This window comes from Phyllostomus discolor, chromosome 4 (genome assembly GCF_004126475.2).
Source record: "Phyllostomus discolor isolate MPI-MPIP mPhyDis1 chromosome 4, mPhyDis1.pri.v3, whole genome shotgun sequence".
NCBI classification, from domain to species: domain Eukaryota; kingdom Metazoa; phylum Chordata; class Mammalia; order Chiroptera; family Phyllostomidae; genus Phyllostomus; species Phyllostomus discolor.
The window spans coordinates 120,024,778-120,040,369 of NC_040906.2; the positions used below are offsets into that span (position 1 = coordinate 120,024,778).

Below are 15,592 nucleotides of genomic sequence, written 5' to 3' on the forward strand. Positions count from 1 at the left end.
ATATTCAGTGCTATCCAGCATTAATTTTTTGAAAATCTTATTTACTATTTCTTCTTTCTGATCTACAATAAAATTACATTGTTTGTATGATAAACTTGAGGATATTTGTATTGGCTATGGAGGACTGAACTTACATTTAGTGTAGAATATTTTAGTTTTTCACATAATTTTCCCAGCAAATTTGAATAGCCAAGACATCCTATAATGACCATATTAAATAAAAGAGCAAAAATAAGTGAGCACACAAATACTAAATATTGTTAACTTTATATGAACAGCCAGATCTTTACATGAATCTTAAAACTATTTCTATCAAAAATTGTTAAGAAAAAAAAATCCTCAGATGGACATGGGATAAGTGAGATCTTTTGTTTCTTTCATTCTTATAGTGAGGTCTGAAACTTCAGTTTGTACAGTTTAGCATGTGGGAAACAACTGACTATCTTAGGAAATAAAATATCTACTTAACTTTTTTTGTCATTTACGAGCATAAAAATGTTATAAAAGTATACTGTGATGAGATTAATCAACAGTAGTGATAGGCAAATCAGTTTATTTTATATGCCATACTCTTTAATCCTACATTATTTTTTTCTTTGTATATTTAGCTGGTCAACAGGGATTATCAGTTGCTTTTGATCTGGCAACACATCGTGGCTATGATTCAGACAACCCTCGAGTTCGTGGTGATGTTGGAATGGCTGGAGTTGCAATTGACACTGTGGAAGATACCAACATTCTTTTTGATGGAATTCCTTTAGAAAAAATGTCAGTTTCCATGACCATGAATGGAGCAGTTATTCCAGTCCTTGCAAATTTTATAGTAACTGGAGAAGAGCAAGGTGTACCTAAAGAGAAACTTACTGGTACAATCCAAAATGATATACTAAAGGAGTTTATGGTCAGAAATACTTATATTTTTCCTCCACAACCATCCATGAAAATTATTGCTGACATCTTCCAATATACAGCAAAGGTATCCTTTGTGGTTATTATAGGCTTTGCAGTAGTTCTTTAACTGTAGGAATTTTTATAAAATACCATAAACTAATTTGAATTTGGTAGCTGAGTCTGAGTAATAGTTGTAGTATTAAGTCTGGTATGGGTTGTTTTGTTTTTGTGTGTGTATGTTGTTAGGGTTTTGTTTTTTGTTTTTGTCTTTAATGTATTAATTGCATTGTCTGTCAGTACCTGCAGGAATCTGGATGCTAGACATTTACTGTATTTTCTTTATTGTTAACATTTTTGTTGTCTGATAATTGTTATAATTGAAGAGGGCTCATAATTTATACTTCTTCATTTTCCTCCAGAGCTCAGATTTGATTGTGATTAGACACTGGTTTCAGACTGACAGGGAACAAAATATAAGCTTTATTTCTGTTAAAAATTGGATTACAAAATATCACTTAAATCTGCAACCACAATGAGGTTCCTAATATTTCGCCCCGAATTAGGTTCATCTTTCCCACTCAGAATGGTGGGAAAAGAAGGGTTTTGTAGTGTTCTTATATTAATGGCAGTCCTTCCACAGGAAACCCAGTTTCTTCATTTCCTCTGAATAATTCATGTATATTTGCCCCCATCATTCACACTTTGCTTCCTGATGGCAGTGCTCTTCTTCCTACCAATCTTAAAGTTAGACCGTTGTTGCACAGCAAAGGGCAAATCTCTCGTCTACCATCAAGCCTTTATCTTTCTAACCTCTTATAATGCTATTCTCTCAGAACTCTTGCACGCATTGCATACTCTCCTCTTTTGATATTTAGCTTTTGCACTTTGCAGTTTTATTTTTTTCATAGATTCCATCTGTCCATATGAAATGTATTGAATAGAAATGTACATTTCTATTACCTTTTCAATTTTAAGAATTTATGGCCAGAAGGGTGGCGTTTAGCAACATATGACAAACACAGTACACAAATAGCAGAGCTTAAAGTAAATGGGAGGCAGTTCTCTTTCCTGTGAAAGAAGTTGTGAGGTGGGCTATCAGGAACCACCACAGTCATCAGGGTTCCAGTCTCCTTTCATCTGGCTTTTCCTCTATTGTTAGTGTACCAGCTTATGGTTAAGGAAGTAGGTGGGCCATGTGTTTTTATGTGAAGAGAGGGACCTTTGATAAAAGGTGATTCCAGAAGGAAGAAACCAAACTTCTACTTGTATATCTCAATGGCCACACCCAGCAGTGAGAGAAGATTGGAAATGTAGTCCTGGTGCATTGGCACACTGGATTTACGGTTTAGGTGTTATGGGAGAGTGGAGAATGTAGCGGTCTATGCTGTCACATACTTGGACATTTCACTTTGTAAAAGATCCTAAAGTCATCTACAGGTTCAAAATTGCTTTATATAGTCCTTTATATAAGTGATAAAAGTGCCAGTTTCAGATATTGATCAAATGCCATATTAAAGTTCTTTGTAAACTGCAAACTCAATTTTTAGTTGTGGCAAATATACATAACATAAAATTTACCATCTTAGTCTTTTTAAGTGTATAATTAGTGACATTAAGTACATTCACGTTGTTGTGTGACCATCGCCACCATTTGTCTCCAGAACTCTTAACCTTGCAGAATTGAAACTCTGTACCTATTAAATAACAACTTCCCATTCTCTCCTCCTTCCCCACCTTCTCCCACAGCCACCATTCTACTTTCTGTTCCTATGAATTTGAAAACTTTAAGAACCTCATTTAATGGAATCATATAGTATTTGTCTTTTTATGACTGGCTTATTTCACTTAGGATCATGTCCTCAAGGTGGATCATGTTGTATCATGTGTCAGAATAGCCTTCCTTTTTAAGGCTGAATAATATCTCAATATTCCAGTATTTTTATTATTAAGGAAATTTTGCTACTAAACTCCTTTGGTAGAGAAGCACCTGTTTCGTTGCTTATTTGTCAACTCCAGATATACTCAAGTAGTATCTCAATTCCATGTACTTTGATCTCCTTATTGTTTTTGTGATGGAACATTTAAAAAGGTTTTTGGTTAGTTATACATATTTGCAAAGTAAAATACAGATAAACCATACCATGTGCTAGAACAACTGGTATTTTTTGAGTGCTTGCTGTGTACTAACATGATACTAGGTGGTTTAGATGAATCATTGTATTTACTCCTACAAGTCCATGAAGAAGGTATGATTATTATCTGTATTTTATATGTTAGGAAATCCAGGAACAAAGGTTGAGAAACTTGCCTACAGTCAGTCTCATGGCTGGTCAAATGACAGCTAGAATCTGAGCCTCTCTGATTGCAGAGCCCATGTTCTTAATCACTGCATTGAATTTCTGTCCTTGAGTTGTTATTATTTTAAAAATATTTTATTGTTACTCTATTACAGTTGTCCCTTTTTCCCCCTTTGCCCTCCTCTGCTCAGCCCACCCCCTGCTCCCACAGTCAATTCCCATCCTTAGTTTTTATTACTTTGTGTTTGGTTAATTCTTGGGAAGGATAATGATTTTTGGCTCTTCAGAATATGTACCCTACCTAAAATGACATTTTGGGGAATTGTGGAAATACTGTTTTCTTAGTGATTTTGATAGAAAGAATCTGTCTGAGGTATGCTTAGCATTAAGTATCCCAGTAAATCAAACTGAAATCTTTGGTTTTTAGCCATTCATTTTGTCCTGTTTTGTTGCAATATATGAGGTCTGTCCATAAAGTATCCAGCCATGTACTATGAAAAATAGACATTTATTGAAGAAGATGCAAGATACAAGAAATATTGTCCACAGGACAATGATGTCTCAGTCTCTTTCAAAGTAGGCACCTTGGGACCTCATACAGTTCTTCCAGTTGCTGTCAACTTTCCTATTGTATTTTCCTGACGCTCATTGACAGTCTGAAATCTCTTCTCTTTCAAATGTGACTTTAGTTTTGGGGAAAGTCAGAAGTTGCAGGTCACCAAATCTGGGCTCTTGGGGTGCTGAGTCACCTGAGTGATTTGATGTTTCACCAAAACCTTTATACGAGATGTGATGCATGAGCAGGCACATTGTTGATAAAGCTGCCAATTACCAGTTGTCCACAGCTGCAGCCTTCTGAATCACCCAAACAGTTTCCATGGACGAATGTTCAAGCTTAAAGCAAAATTTGATGCAGATTCCTTGCTGTACTCGCTCAGTCATTTTGAATGTGATGGCCACACAGTGCACATGTTCCCTCAATGGCGTCTACTATCCCCATTGACTAGTACAGTGGAATCATCGTTGTTCTAACTTGGGCATTCCAGCCCACTGTCCTTGGCTGCCAGGTTATGTCAGTGTTGTGCAAAGTGTTCTTTTTTTTTTTTTTTAGGTTTTTTTCCCACATTTTATTTTTATTTCTTATTGGATTTTGGGGGTGATATTGATTAGTAAAATTATATAGGTTTCAGGTGTACAATTCTATAATACATCATCTGTATAAGGTATTGTGTGTTCACCACCCCAAGTCGAGTCTCCTCCCATCACCATTTATCTGCCCTCTACCCTCTTCTACCTCCCCTTACCCTCCTTTCCCTCTGGTAATCACCATACTGTTGGCTGCATCTGTGAAGTTTTTTTTCTTAATTCTTTCCCCCTTTCCCCCCAGCCCCACAAGCCCCCTCCCCTTTGACAACTGTGAGTCCTTCTTGAAGACCCAGATACGTTTCGACCATGTCTGGAGGAGACTTGTCTCCTGACCTCCAGTTTGGTGCATGTATCTTTGGGATATGTATCTTATCCCAAAGATAGAACTGATAATTGGAGAAGTCATGATATATTCTTAGCTTTGGTTCAGTTTGTGTGACATTAAATGCTATTTAGGACCAAGTGCAAAATCTGTCCTTCATGATCCTGTCCGTGAACTGTTGCTGGTGTGACAGGAGATGTCGACACAGACATAAGGACTCGCCTCCCTCTCTGGATAGGGGAGCTGGCCTCTGGCTCCCACAGCTGTTCCCTGTTGGAATTATCATAGTTCCTGGATGCTCTTTGACACCCTGAGCAGCTGCAACACCAAGTAGTTCAGTGCAAAATAATCCATCAATTAATCTTTTTGTTATTGGATATTTTAGACACTTGTGCCTTGGTTCGTATTGTAAATGAGGTGGGAAGTGGCGTGAGTCTTGAGTGTCATGCAAACTCCCAACATTGTGGTCATCCTGCCTACCTCATCAGTTGCCCCTGGGGAGCTCCAGAGCCCAGAAAGAAGAGCCACAGTGTTAGGAGGTGGGGACACCAAAAGTCTTCAGGTTAAACACGACTTCTTCAACCCTGGCGGAGATGCCACCTTTGTCTCCTGCCCCTGTGTTACCGCATGGACTGGTGGGAAGGAAAGCTGAGGTTTGCCGGATTGATATATACCTAGGAACCCAATGGAGACATTCTTCAGGAACGTATCTCAGGAAAGGAAATAGAAGTCCATGGCTTAGGTAGTCTTCTGGTTCTTCTCAGTTAGTACTCCCTCTCAACTGGGAGACCTCCCTGGGTTCCCAGCACCCTCGGCTGAGTCGCTGGGATCTCTGCTAAAACCAGGTGGTGGTTCCCCCTTCTAAAGCTGTGGGGGTCCCCACTCTGCCAGGCCACGTGGTTCCCTCTCTCTGGGATGCGGGAGTCTCCACTCTGCTAAAGACGCGTGGTTCTCTCCCTCAGGGCTGCCGTGTGGTTCTCCTTCTCCCAGGGCTGCACATGGTTCTCCCTCTCAGGGCTGCACATGGCTCCCCTCTCCTTAAAGCAGCATGGTTCTCCTCCAATGGCTATGCATGGCTCTCCTTCCTAAAGCAGCATGGTTCTCCCAAGTGTTCTTGTTATATTAACAATGGCTGGACTTTTTCCAGACAGACCTTGTGTAGTACTTAGGATTGAATCATTTTCTTATTTTTTCCTGCATTGTGTATTTATTCATGTTCAATGACTTCATTCAAGTAAGATAATAATAAGTAAATAATTGAATTTATATATCTTTGGCAGATTACCCCAAAGTTATGAGGTGTTTGGACCTCTTATGAAGTCAAAGTCATTGGTTTTAAATTAAAGGTGTCTTTATTCAGTTTTTGGGATAAAGGTTACATTCTTGACCTCAGCCAGCTAATTCTGAAGTTTAAACTTTTGGTATTAAAGGTTGGTTGGTTTCCTTTTCAATGGGAAAATAGAGTGGGTACAGTCCTTGTAATGGTTGATTGGATTGGCCATTTTAATTGGAAAGTATAACAAAGTAAGCATTAAATATTTTTAGTTAGTGTTATAAACTACTTAGTATACCTGAGTCAAACATCATTTTAATTTATTTATTTATATATTTATTATTTTTTTAGTGAGAGGAGAAGGGAGGGTCGGTAGAGGGAGAGAAACATCCATTAGTTGTCTCCCAGGCACCCTGCCTGGGACTGAACCTGCAACCCAGGCATGTGCCCTGACTGGGAATTGAACCTGCGACTTTTTGGTTTGCAGGATGACGCCCCAGCCAGTTCAGCCAAACTGCCAGGGCTGAACCTCATTTTAAAAAAATGTTGCTTTTTAGAAAATAGTAGAACCTTTTAATGTTTTTATTTACTGTTGTCTTTTTTGTTGTTGTTGTTGTTATGTAGCACATGCCAAAATTTAATTCAATTTCAATTAGTGGATACCATATGCAGGAAGCAGGAGCTGATGCCATTCTGGAACTGGCCTATACTATAGCAGATGGATTGGAGTACTGTAGAACCGGACTCCAAGCTGGCCTGACAATTGATGAATTTGCCCCAAGGTGAGTAAATTAAAATCGGAGATTGCCTCAACATTAAGAAAATGCATAGGACCATATTATAATCATACAGCAAAATATACTGATAAAATGAATTTGTATTTGTTAGTGTTATACTAGGTACTATTATGTTTATGTGAAAGTTAATGAGGAAATAACCCCATACTTATTGAATTTAATGTTTATAATTAAAAATTAGAATTAAATTTGACTGTACTTCTTGGTAAATAAGAGGAGTCTTGTCCACTGATAGAGAACACTAATAACTGGCACATTTTGACAGATAATATTATAATGTAAAGATAATGTTTAAGACAGATTTGCTTTTGTTTTTTACATTATATTTGTTTAAATATTTACATATTTACAGATTACATATTTACATATTGCATATTACAAAATTACATATTTACATATTGCATATTAAACATTTACATATTTTTGTTTTAAAATATAGAGCTCACCCGTTACATTTTATTTTTTCATGTGTTGCACTTATAAATGTTTTGGAATGCACAGTGCTATTCAAAATATTTTTGTTTCAAACAGCTTATTAATAAAGTTGTGTGAAAAAACTTAAAATGAAGTTCATGAAGTATTTTAATTTGGAGGTCAAAATCAATCTGATGAACTGTAACTTGCTAAGCTTTGCTTTGGGCCAAGCACTAGGAATAGAGCATGAGAAAATGTGTTTCCATCCCCGGAGAGCTTATAGACTGATGAATATTCCTTATCACAGGGATTGTTGTGTACTTATCATGATGGCAGTTCTCAAATGTGTGGGCCAAGGACTCCTGAGAGTCACTAAGACCCTTTCCTGGGTCTTAAACGTCAAAATGGTTTTCATACGTATATTAAGACTTTGCCGTGTTCACTTGCATTCTCTCAGGAGTCTGCAGTGATATTTTTCAGAGACTACATGATATACAATGTAACACTGAATGCAGAAGCAGATATTGTAACTCTAGCTACCTTCCTTAAGCCACACTTTAAAGAAATTTGCAAGATTGTAAAACAGTTACTCTTATTATAATGTTTTTGTTTTAGAAAACTGTTATTTTTTATAAAAGTGTTACTTATGTTAACATATTGTACATTTATTATTTCTAAGTGAATTAATATATAAAATGAGATATCCAAATAAAAAAGTTTTCTTTAGTAATTTTTAAGAGTGAAAAGGAGCCTGAGATCAAAATATTTGAGAACTGCTGTTTTAAGAACTTCCAAGTGTATATCAAGAATTTTTATTATGTTTTAGTTTCTTTACTTAGGGCTCACCTTGTTTTAGATAGGGATTTACAACCTTTGTGCCTTTAGACTCAGGCAAGTAACCTAAAGTGTATAGGATATAAGGTAAAAGGGAGTAGTGGATTGGGAACAATTGGAAAAATATGCGCCTTGGCAAATACACAGCCATTCTTTAAAAAAAAAAACCCTTAATTTAATTGCTATTTGTAGCAAATTTGTGCTTTCATTCTCTTTGTAGGTGATCCCTGCTTTGGGTATTATTTAAAAAAACATAAAAAAATGAAAGAAAATTCTTTTAAGAATACAGAGGACCCTTTTTCTAGAAAAAAGCAATTATAAAGTAAATTAATTCTTTTTTTAAAGATTTTATTTATTTATTTTTAGAGAGAGTGGAAGGGAGGGAAAAAGAGAGGGAGAGAAACATCAACATTCGAGAGATACATTGATTGGTTACCTCTTGCACGCCCCCAACTGGGGATCTGGCCCACAACCCAGGCATGTGCCCTGACTGGGAAGTGAACCAGCAACCTTTTGGTTTGTAGATTGGAGCTCAATCCACTGAGCCACAGCAGCCAGGGCAGAGTAAATTAATTCTTACCTGGAGCAAATAATTATAGTTATTTCTTCTATAGGCTTAAAACTGTTCTTTTGTATATTAGGTTTAAGCTTACTGAAGTATATATGCTTGATCTGAATTTAAATTAAGTTGTTTGAAATTAAAATCTGACATTATTTTTAGTGTGTGACACAATCAGTTTTATTTTTCATTTTATATTGTTAACTACAACCAAATTCTGGACTTAACATTACTATTCTAGGTTATCTTTCTTTTGGGGAATTGGGATGAACTTCTATATGGAAATAGCAAAAATGAGAGCTGGGAGAAGACTCTGGGCTCACTTAATAGAGAAGTTCTTTCAGCCCAAAAACTCTAAATCCCTTCTTTTAAGAGCACATTGTCAGACATCAGGATGGTCACTTACTGAGCAGGTATGTATATAATTTAAAGTGTACAATTTTAACAAAGTTATATATTTTCTCGTAAGCAGCATGATATAGTCAGGAAATACACTTAAGAACCTATATGGTAATATTTGAAAATCATAATTATTCTGAAGTATAATTTATACTTTTTTTTTTAGATTTTATTTATTTATTTTTAGAGAGGGAAGGAAGGGAGAAAGACAGAGAGAGAGAAACATCAATGTGTGGTTGCTGGGGGCCGTGGCCTGCAACCCAGGCATGTGCCCTGACTGGGAATCGAACCTGCGATGCTTTGGTTTGCAGCTGGCACTCAATCCACTGAGCTATGCCAGCCAGGGCTATACTTGGTTTTACACATAAATAAAATTGTCTCCCTCTAGTGGTTAACAATATAAAATCATTTAAATCTTAACTAGTGCTGTTTTTTACTTTTAAAAGGGAAAAAAATGTGATGAGAAACAAGTACAAATCATAATTTAATAACTATTGTCTTAAGTAATTTTGAGTTAAATTTATAACATAAAACTAATTAAATTTGATTATATGTATTTTTATTATAGTTATATGTTTAAATAAGCATGCATGCAAACAGACCATTTAAAAACTGTCATCATTTGGGTAATTTAATTTAATTTCATTCTATTAAAATTTTTATGGTGATCTTTTTTACATGCATTCTTTTTATATATTAAATTATTTTGATATTTTAAAATAGTTTATAATGTAAAAGTTAGATTTCTTTTATACATATTAAACTGAATATAACTAATATACTCCATATTAAATATAACTTTATGTACTTATAAATGGAGAAATACAGATTTAGAGTTGAAGGGACTTTAATAATTGTTTTTTTCTTAACCTCCTCATTTTTACAGCTAAGGAAATTGAAGTTCAGAAAGGTCTGATTACTGGGCCAAATCACAGTTAAGAACGTAATAAATCATGTATTGAGTGCCTGTTTTGTGTATATCTTATGATAGATACTGCAAGTATACAAAATAATTAGGAGATAGTGAATTATGAGGTGAAAGATGTTATAATCTAAGTAGACAAAGTATATGTTTATGATACAGTTACAGAAGAGTAAGGAATACAAAAGTAAAAACAAAAATATTTAATATTTCAGGGATTATAAAAGGCAATTATTTAATGCCTAAGCACAGACTAGACACTTTGATTCTAAGTCTGGATTATTTACTAACTCATGTAAATTTGTTTGATATTCTGAAACCTAATGTAGACAGTGACAGAAAAGCAGGCAATAGCCACTGCTTAATCATATCATCTTTTATAGCCCATATATATATAAACTTTTTTTTAAATCAAATATTTTAGGATCCTTACAATAACATTATTCGTACCACAATAGAAGCAATGGCAGCAGTCTTTGGAGGGACTCAGTCTTTACACACAAATTCTTTTGATGAAGCCTTGGGTTTGCCGACTGTGAAAAGTGCTCGAATTGCTAGAAACACACAAATCATCATTCAGGAAGAATCTGGGATTCCCAAAGTGGCTGATCCTTGGGGAGGTTCATATATGATGGAATCTCTCACGAATGATGTTTATGATGCTGCTCTGAAGGTCAGTTTCTTCTCTTTGAAACTTTGCTTTCAAGCTTTACAGGTTTGTAAAGATTTATAGGTGTTTTGATTTATAAGTTAAATCACTTATAGATTTATATCAAGATTAATAAAATATTTGATGGGAAAGGGGAATTTTAGATTTGACTTTCTAGTATTTGAACTGAAACTTAATTTAAAAGTACATGTGTATTTGTATGAAAGTATTTTATTCAAAGAATTAAAAAGACAACTAGTTTTGAAAGGCTTATAACAACAAAAAAAGCAGTGGTCTTTTGTCTTCCGCTTGCTTTTTTTCTGCTTCCTTGAGTTAGTTACTGTATATCTTTTGTTATTTGACTTTATCTCTGTATTTTAGAATTACAGTAGACTCTTGAACAACATGGGTTTGAACCACACAGGTCCATTCAAACATGGATTTTTAAAAATAAATATGCAGTTGGCCCTCCATATTTCTGGTTTTGCATTGGTGGTTGGGACTCTGATGCAGAGGGTTGACTGTATGCACTGTTCTATGCCATCTTATATAAGGAACTTGAATATCTGAGTACTTTGGTGTCTGTGGGGAGTCCTGGAATGATGCCTGCCCCATGGATACCAAGGGATGACTATAATTAAGTTTTGGGGGAGTCAAAAGTTATACACGGATTTTTCAACTGAATGGGATTGGCATCCCTAATCCCCACATTGTTCATGGGTCAGCTGTACGTGTATATAGTGTTTAATTCCATCAGTTTTAGACATTATGTATTATTTTGCTACTCTGGTACTTTAGTATTTTAGCTGACTCATACTGTTTTTTCCCTTGTCCCACACTACCAATACAATTATGTCTCCATATCAATTTTTCCTGCAGTCCTCTAATGTTCCTATTTGTTTTAGACGGGTTTCTCTCTGGACCATTGCTGTTATTTCACTTTCCTTTGCCATCATCCTGGGCATTCCTTTCATCCCTGCTGTGTTAAATCTGTATGCTGAATCTCATGTCCATCTGTGTTGATCTGTCCCTTGTTATTAAATCATATCTCATAGTAAACTCTTAAAAATGGTGCATGGGAGATGAATTGTTTGGAAGTTTGGATGTTTGAAAATGTGTTCTACTCTTGTACTTGATTCATGTTCTAATTTTGTTCAAATTGTTTTCATTTGAGAATTGGTAAGCAAATTTATAAACATTGATTATTTTCTTATTTTTAAATTTTTTTTTAGTTTTTTACTCTGGCTTCCAGTATTTCCATTTGGAAATCTAATGCCATTCTCATTCAACATCTTTGTTTCTGAAAGTTTGTGTCATTGTACCTTGGTGTGTGTATAGTTCCTCCATTGTACTAGACCTTTGGTGAGCCTTTTTCAGCTTGCCCTCTTTTTCATGTTCTTTTAGCTCTGGGAGATTGCCTTGTATTATTTTATTTTTTTGATTATTTTCTCCCTGCCATATTTCTGTAATTTCTCTTTCTAGAACTCCTAATCGACAGGTAAAGACCCTTTTAGGTGATAATCTGATGTTCTTATTTGTTCTATAATCCATCTTTAAATTTTGTTCTGTTTTCTTGGAGAGTTGTCCACTTTACCTTTCTACTTAAATGATTTCCAAGAGCATATTTTTATTTTCTAATTTTACTTTTTGTCCCTCATAGTATTTTGTTCCATTAATGTAGAATCTCCCTTTTTTTTTGGTTTTCTTTGATGTCCTGTATTGTGTTTCCTCTGTGTGCCTTTTGTCTTTAGTCTTATTATTGAGAATGCAGGTTTTTATTTTAGTCATCTTACCCTAGCCTCTCTGTGTCCTTGATGTTTGATAGTGCATTGTATCTCTAGTTCATTTTCTGTACTCAAACTGCTTCTCCTGACAGAATGGGAGCAGATAGTTGCTAATTGTCCAGTAGTCCCCCATTTTTTAGCTTGTCTTACATTTGGCTTCTGTTGAATCCAATACAAATTCCTCTTTCTTGACTTCTTCAGAAGAAAGCATGTTTGACCTTGCTCCTTTCTGCTAAGTCCTGTGCTGACTGTTCCACCACCCATTTTCCATCATTGCATTTATGTATGAGGCTGTGATGGAAGGTAGATGGTTCCTGGTGTCAGTGAGGATGAAGTTATGTCATTACTCTGCTGCTCAAACCAAAAGTAAAATTGCATTTTAAAGAGTCCATATTTAACTATGAAAACTTTATGTAATTAAAAATAAAGACTAAAAAACTGGTGTTGTTTTAGTTCTTCCAGGACCTGAGTGAGAACTTTTATTTTTCCAGAATATACTTGTTAGTTTTTCTATTGATTTCTAAGCAATTTTAAACACAGTGTTTCTTTTCTTTTAATTGAGATATATTTGACATATAACATTGTATAAGTTTTAGGTGTACAACACAATGATTCGATATATGTATATATTGTGAAGTGATTACCAGAGAAGTTTGGTGTATATCATTACACAGGGTTACATATTTTTTTATGTGAGATCTTTTAAGATCTATTCTCTCAGCAATTTTCAAATATAAATACACAGCATTATTAACTCTGAAGAATTTCTGATTCATGCTCTTAATGTTACCTTAATTCTTTTTTTAATGAATCATTAAATTTATCACTAAAATAATTTTTTAAAGAGATTTTATTTATTTACTTTTAGAGAGAGGGAGGAGGGAGAGTTAGAGAAACAACAATGTGTGGTTCCATCTTGTGTGCCTCCCACTGGGGACCTGGCCCACAACCCAGGCATGTGCCCTGACTGGGAATCAAACCAGTGACCTTTTGGTTCGTAAGCTGGCACTCAGTCCACTGAGCCACACCAGCCAGGGCTTACTAAAATAATTTAATATTAGTAATTATATAACATAAATTTGAATAGTTTATAAAAATATTTTTATATTTTCTTTTCACTTTATTAATCTGTTTTTCTTGTTAGCTCATTAATGAAATTGAAGAAATGGGTGGAATGGCCAAAGCTGTGGCAGAGGGAATACCTAAACTTCGAATTGAAGAATGTGCTGCCCGAAGACAAGCTAGAATAGATTCTGGTAAGAGAAAGTAAAAAAGTTCATATGTGAAATCCAGTATTTAAAGAGAAATACTAATTTCTCTTTGAAAATAACATATATAGTTAATAAAACAAAAGGAATAGAAAAATGAAAACTTGGGTAAAGTATTCCTCATCTAAATCCATCTATCCATCTATCTGTCTATCTCAGTGTTTGTATTTTTGCATGCATGGATGCACATGGACAAGCACATGGAGAAAGTATACAGAGTGTGACTGGAGGTATGCCTGTTGTGTGCATGTACATGTGTGTGGGTGGGTATCTCCAGCATTTGGGAGGCAACATGATTATTGGTCATTGTCCTGTGCATCGGAGCTTTCATTCACTCAGTTATTCATTCAGTCATTCACAGTCAGTCAACACTTTTTTAGTCTTAAGTATTTGTGGCACTGTGCTGTTTTTGGGCATAAAATTGTAAATAGGACAGGCATGGTCTGCACCCATAGAGTTTACACTTTATTAAAAGAGAGAGAAAATTAACAAGTAAATAAAAAATAATTATAGATTGTGATGAGTTCAATGAAGGAAATAAGGGATATAACCTTGGGTAGGGGTGGCAGGATATCTTTTGACAGACTAATAATCTGGGAGTTTGAGGCAAAATATATTCTTCTTTTTTTAAAAGATTTTATATATTTATTTTTAGAGAGAGGGGGAAGGCAGGGAGAGAGAGAGGGAGAGAAACATCAATGTGTGAGAAATACCTCAATTGGTTGCTTCTTGCAAGCCCCCAACTGGGAACCTGGCCCACAGCCCAGGCATGTGCCCTGCCTGGGAACTGAACTGGTGACCTTTGGGTTTGCAAGCTGGCACTCAGTCCACTGAGCCACACCATCAGGATGAAAATATATTCTTTATCATGTTAAAGAAATGTTTTCTTAATTCTAGGTTATTATTTATTGATTTAAAAATATATTTTGTTTTAATGCAATTAGCCATAAGAGAATTCAAGAAAATATTAGAAAACCTATTGCGTGTTAATTCTCTACCTTATAAATCTTAGATAGTAGCTACTATCACTGCTTTGATTTTGTAAAAGTGTTAGAAGAGGGTTTATCAGAAACTCAGGAAAGCATATCACTTGGGAGAATAATAGAAACTGTCCTTTACAGAGTTTCTGACATATACCTGTTCTTTCTCCTCCTACTTGCATCCTGTATTGGGATTTGCTGATCTGTATTAAAGTTTCATTATGAGTTATGAAGACTCCTTAAAAATATTAAACTAATAAGGGGCCCTGGCTGGGTAGCTTGGTTGGTTAGAGCACCATCTCCATACGCCAAGGTTGTGGGTTTGATTCCTGTTCAGGTCACATGCAAGAATCAACCAGTGAATGAATAAATAAGTGAAGCAACAAATCATTGTCTCTCTCTCCCCCTCCCTCCTTCCCTCCCTTTCTCTCTAAAATCAATTTAAAAAAATTAAAAAATATGCCCTGGCTGGCGTAGCTCAGTGGATTGAGCACGGGCTGTGAACTAAAGCATCGCAGGTTCGATTCCCAGTCAGGGCACATGCCTGGGTTGCAGGCCACAGCCCCCAGCAACTGCACATTGATGTTTCTCTCTCTTTCTCCCTCCCTTCCCTCTCTAAAATAAATAAATAAAATCTTTTAAAAAAATTAAAAAATATTAAACTTATACAAGAAATACGTGATGATCAGATTATTACTGTGAGGCATGCATTTGTGAATAGAATCTACAAATTATTTTCCTCTGGGAAATTAACAGGTTCTGAAGTAATTGTTGGAGTAAATAAGTACCAGCTGGAGAAAGAAGAACCTGTGGATGTTTTGGCAATTGATAATACTTCAGTGCGTAACAAGCAGATTGAAAAACTTAAGAAGGTAATAATAGCTATCATGTTTTGAGTGCTTTCAGTGTTCTGGACACTGGCTAAGCCCTTACATTGTCCTGCTTGAGCCTTGCAACAACCTCATGAGGTGGGTATTATTTCCCAACAGTTTAAAGGTAAGGGAAACTGAAGATAAGGGAGGTTGAGAAACTTGGATAAATAACTGAACAGGCAAGA

The 15,592-nt window shown here is 35.5% G+C and overlaps 1 protein-coding gene across 3 annotated transcripts in view; it reads left to right on the forward strand.

The window, feature by feature from the left end:
• The window catches only part of MMUT (methylmalonyl-CoA mutase), a 53,913-nt gene that overhangs the window by 23,446 nt on the left and 14,875 nt on the right, over positions 1 to 15,592 (forward strand). For all 3 annotated transcript variants that reach the window (XM_036024202.1, XM_028508923.2, XM_036024203.1), the window contains exons 3-8: positions 609 to 976; positions 6,554 to 6,711; positions 8,775 to 8,946; positions 10,279 to 10,527; positions 13,432 to 13,543; positions 15,292 to 15,407. In XM_036024202.1, coding sequence (XP_035880095.1) covers positions 609 to 976; positions 6,554 to 6,711; positions 8,775 to 8,946; positions 10,279 to 10,527; positions 13,432 to 13,543; positions 15,292 to 15,407 — 1,175 coding nt within the window. The remainder of the gene's footprint in view (positions 1 to 608; positions 977 to 6,553; positions 6,712 to 8,774; positions 8,947 to 10,278; positions 10,528 to 13,431; positions 13,544 to 15,291; positions 15,408 to 15,592) is intronic.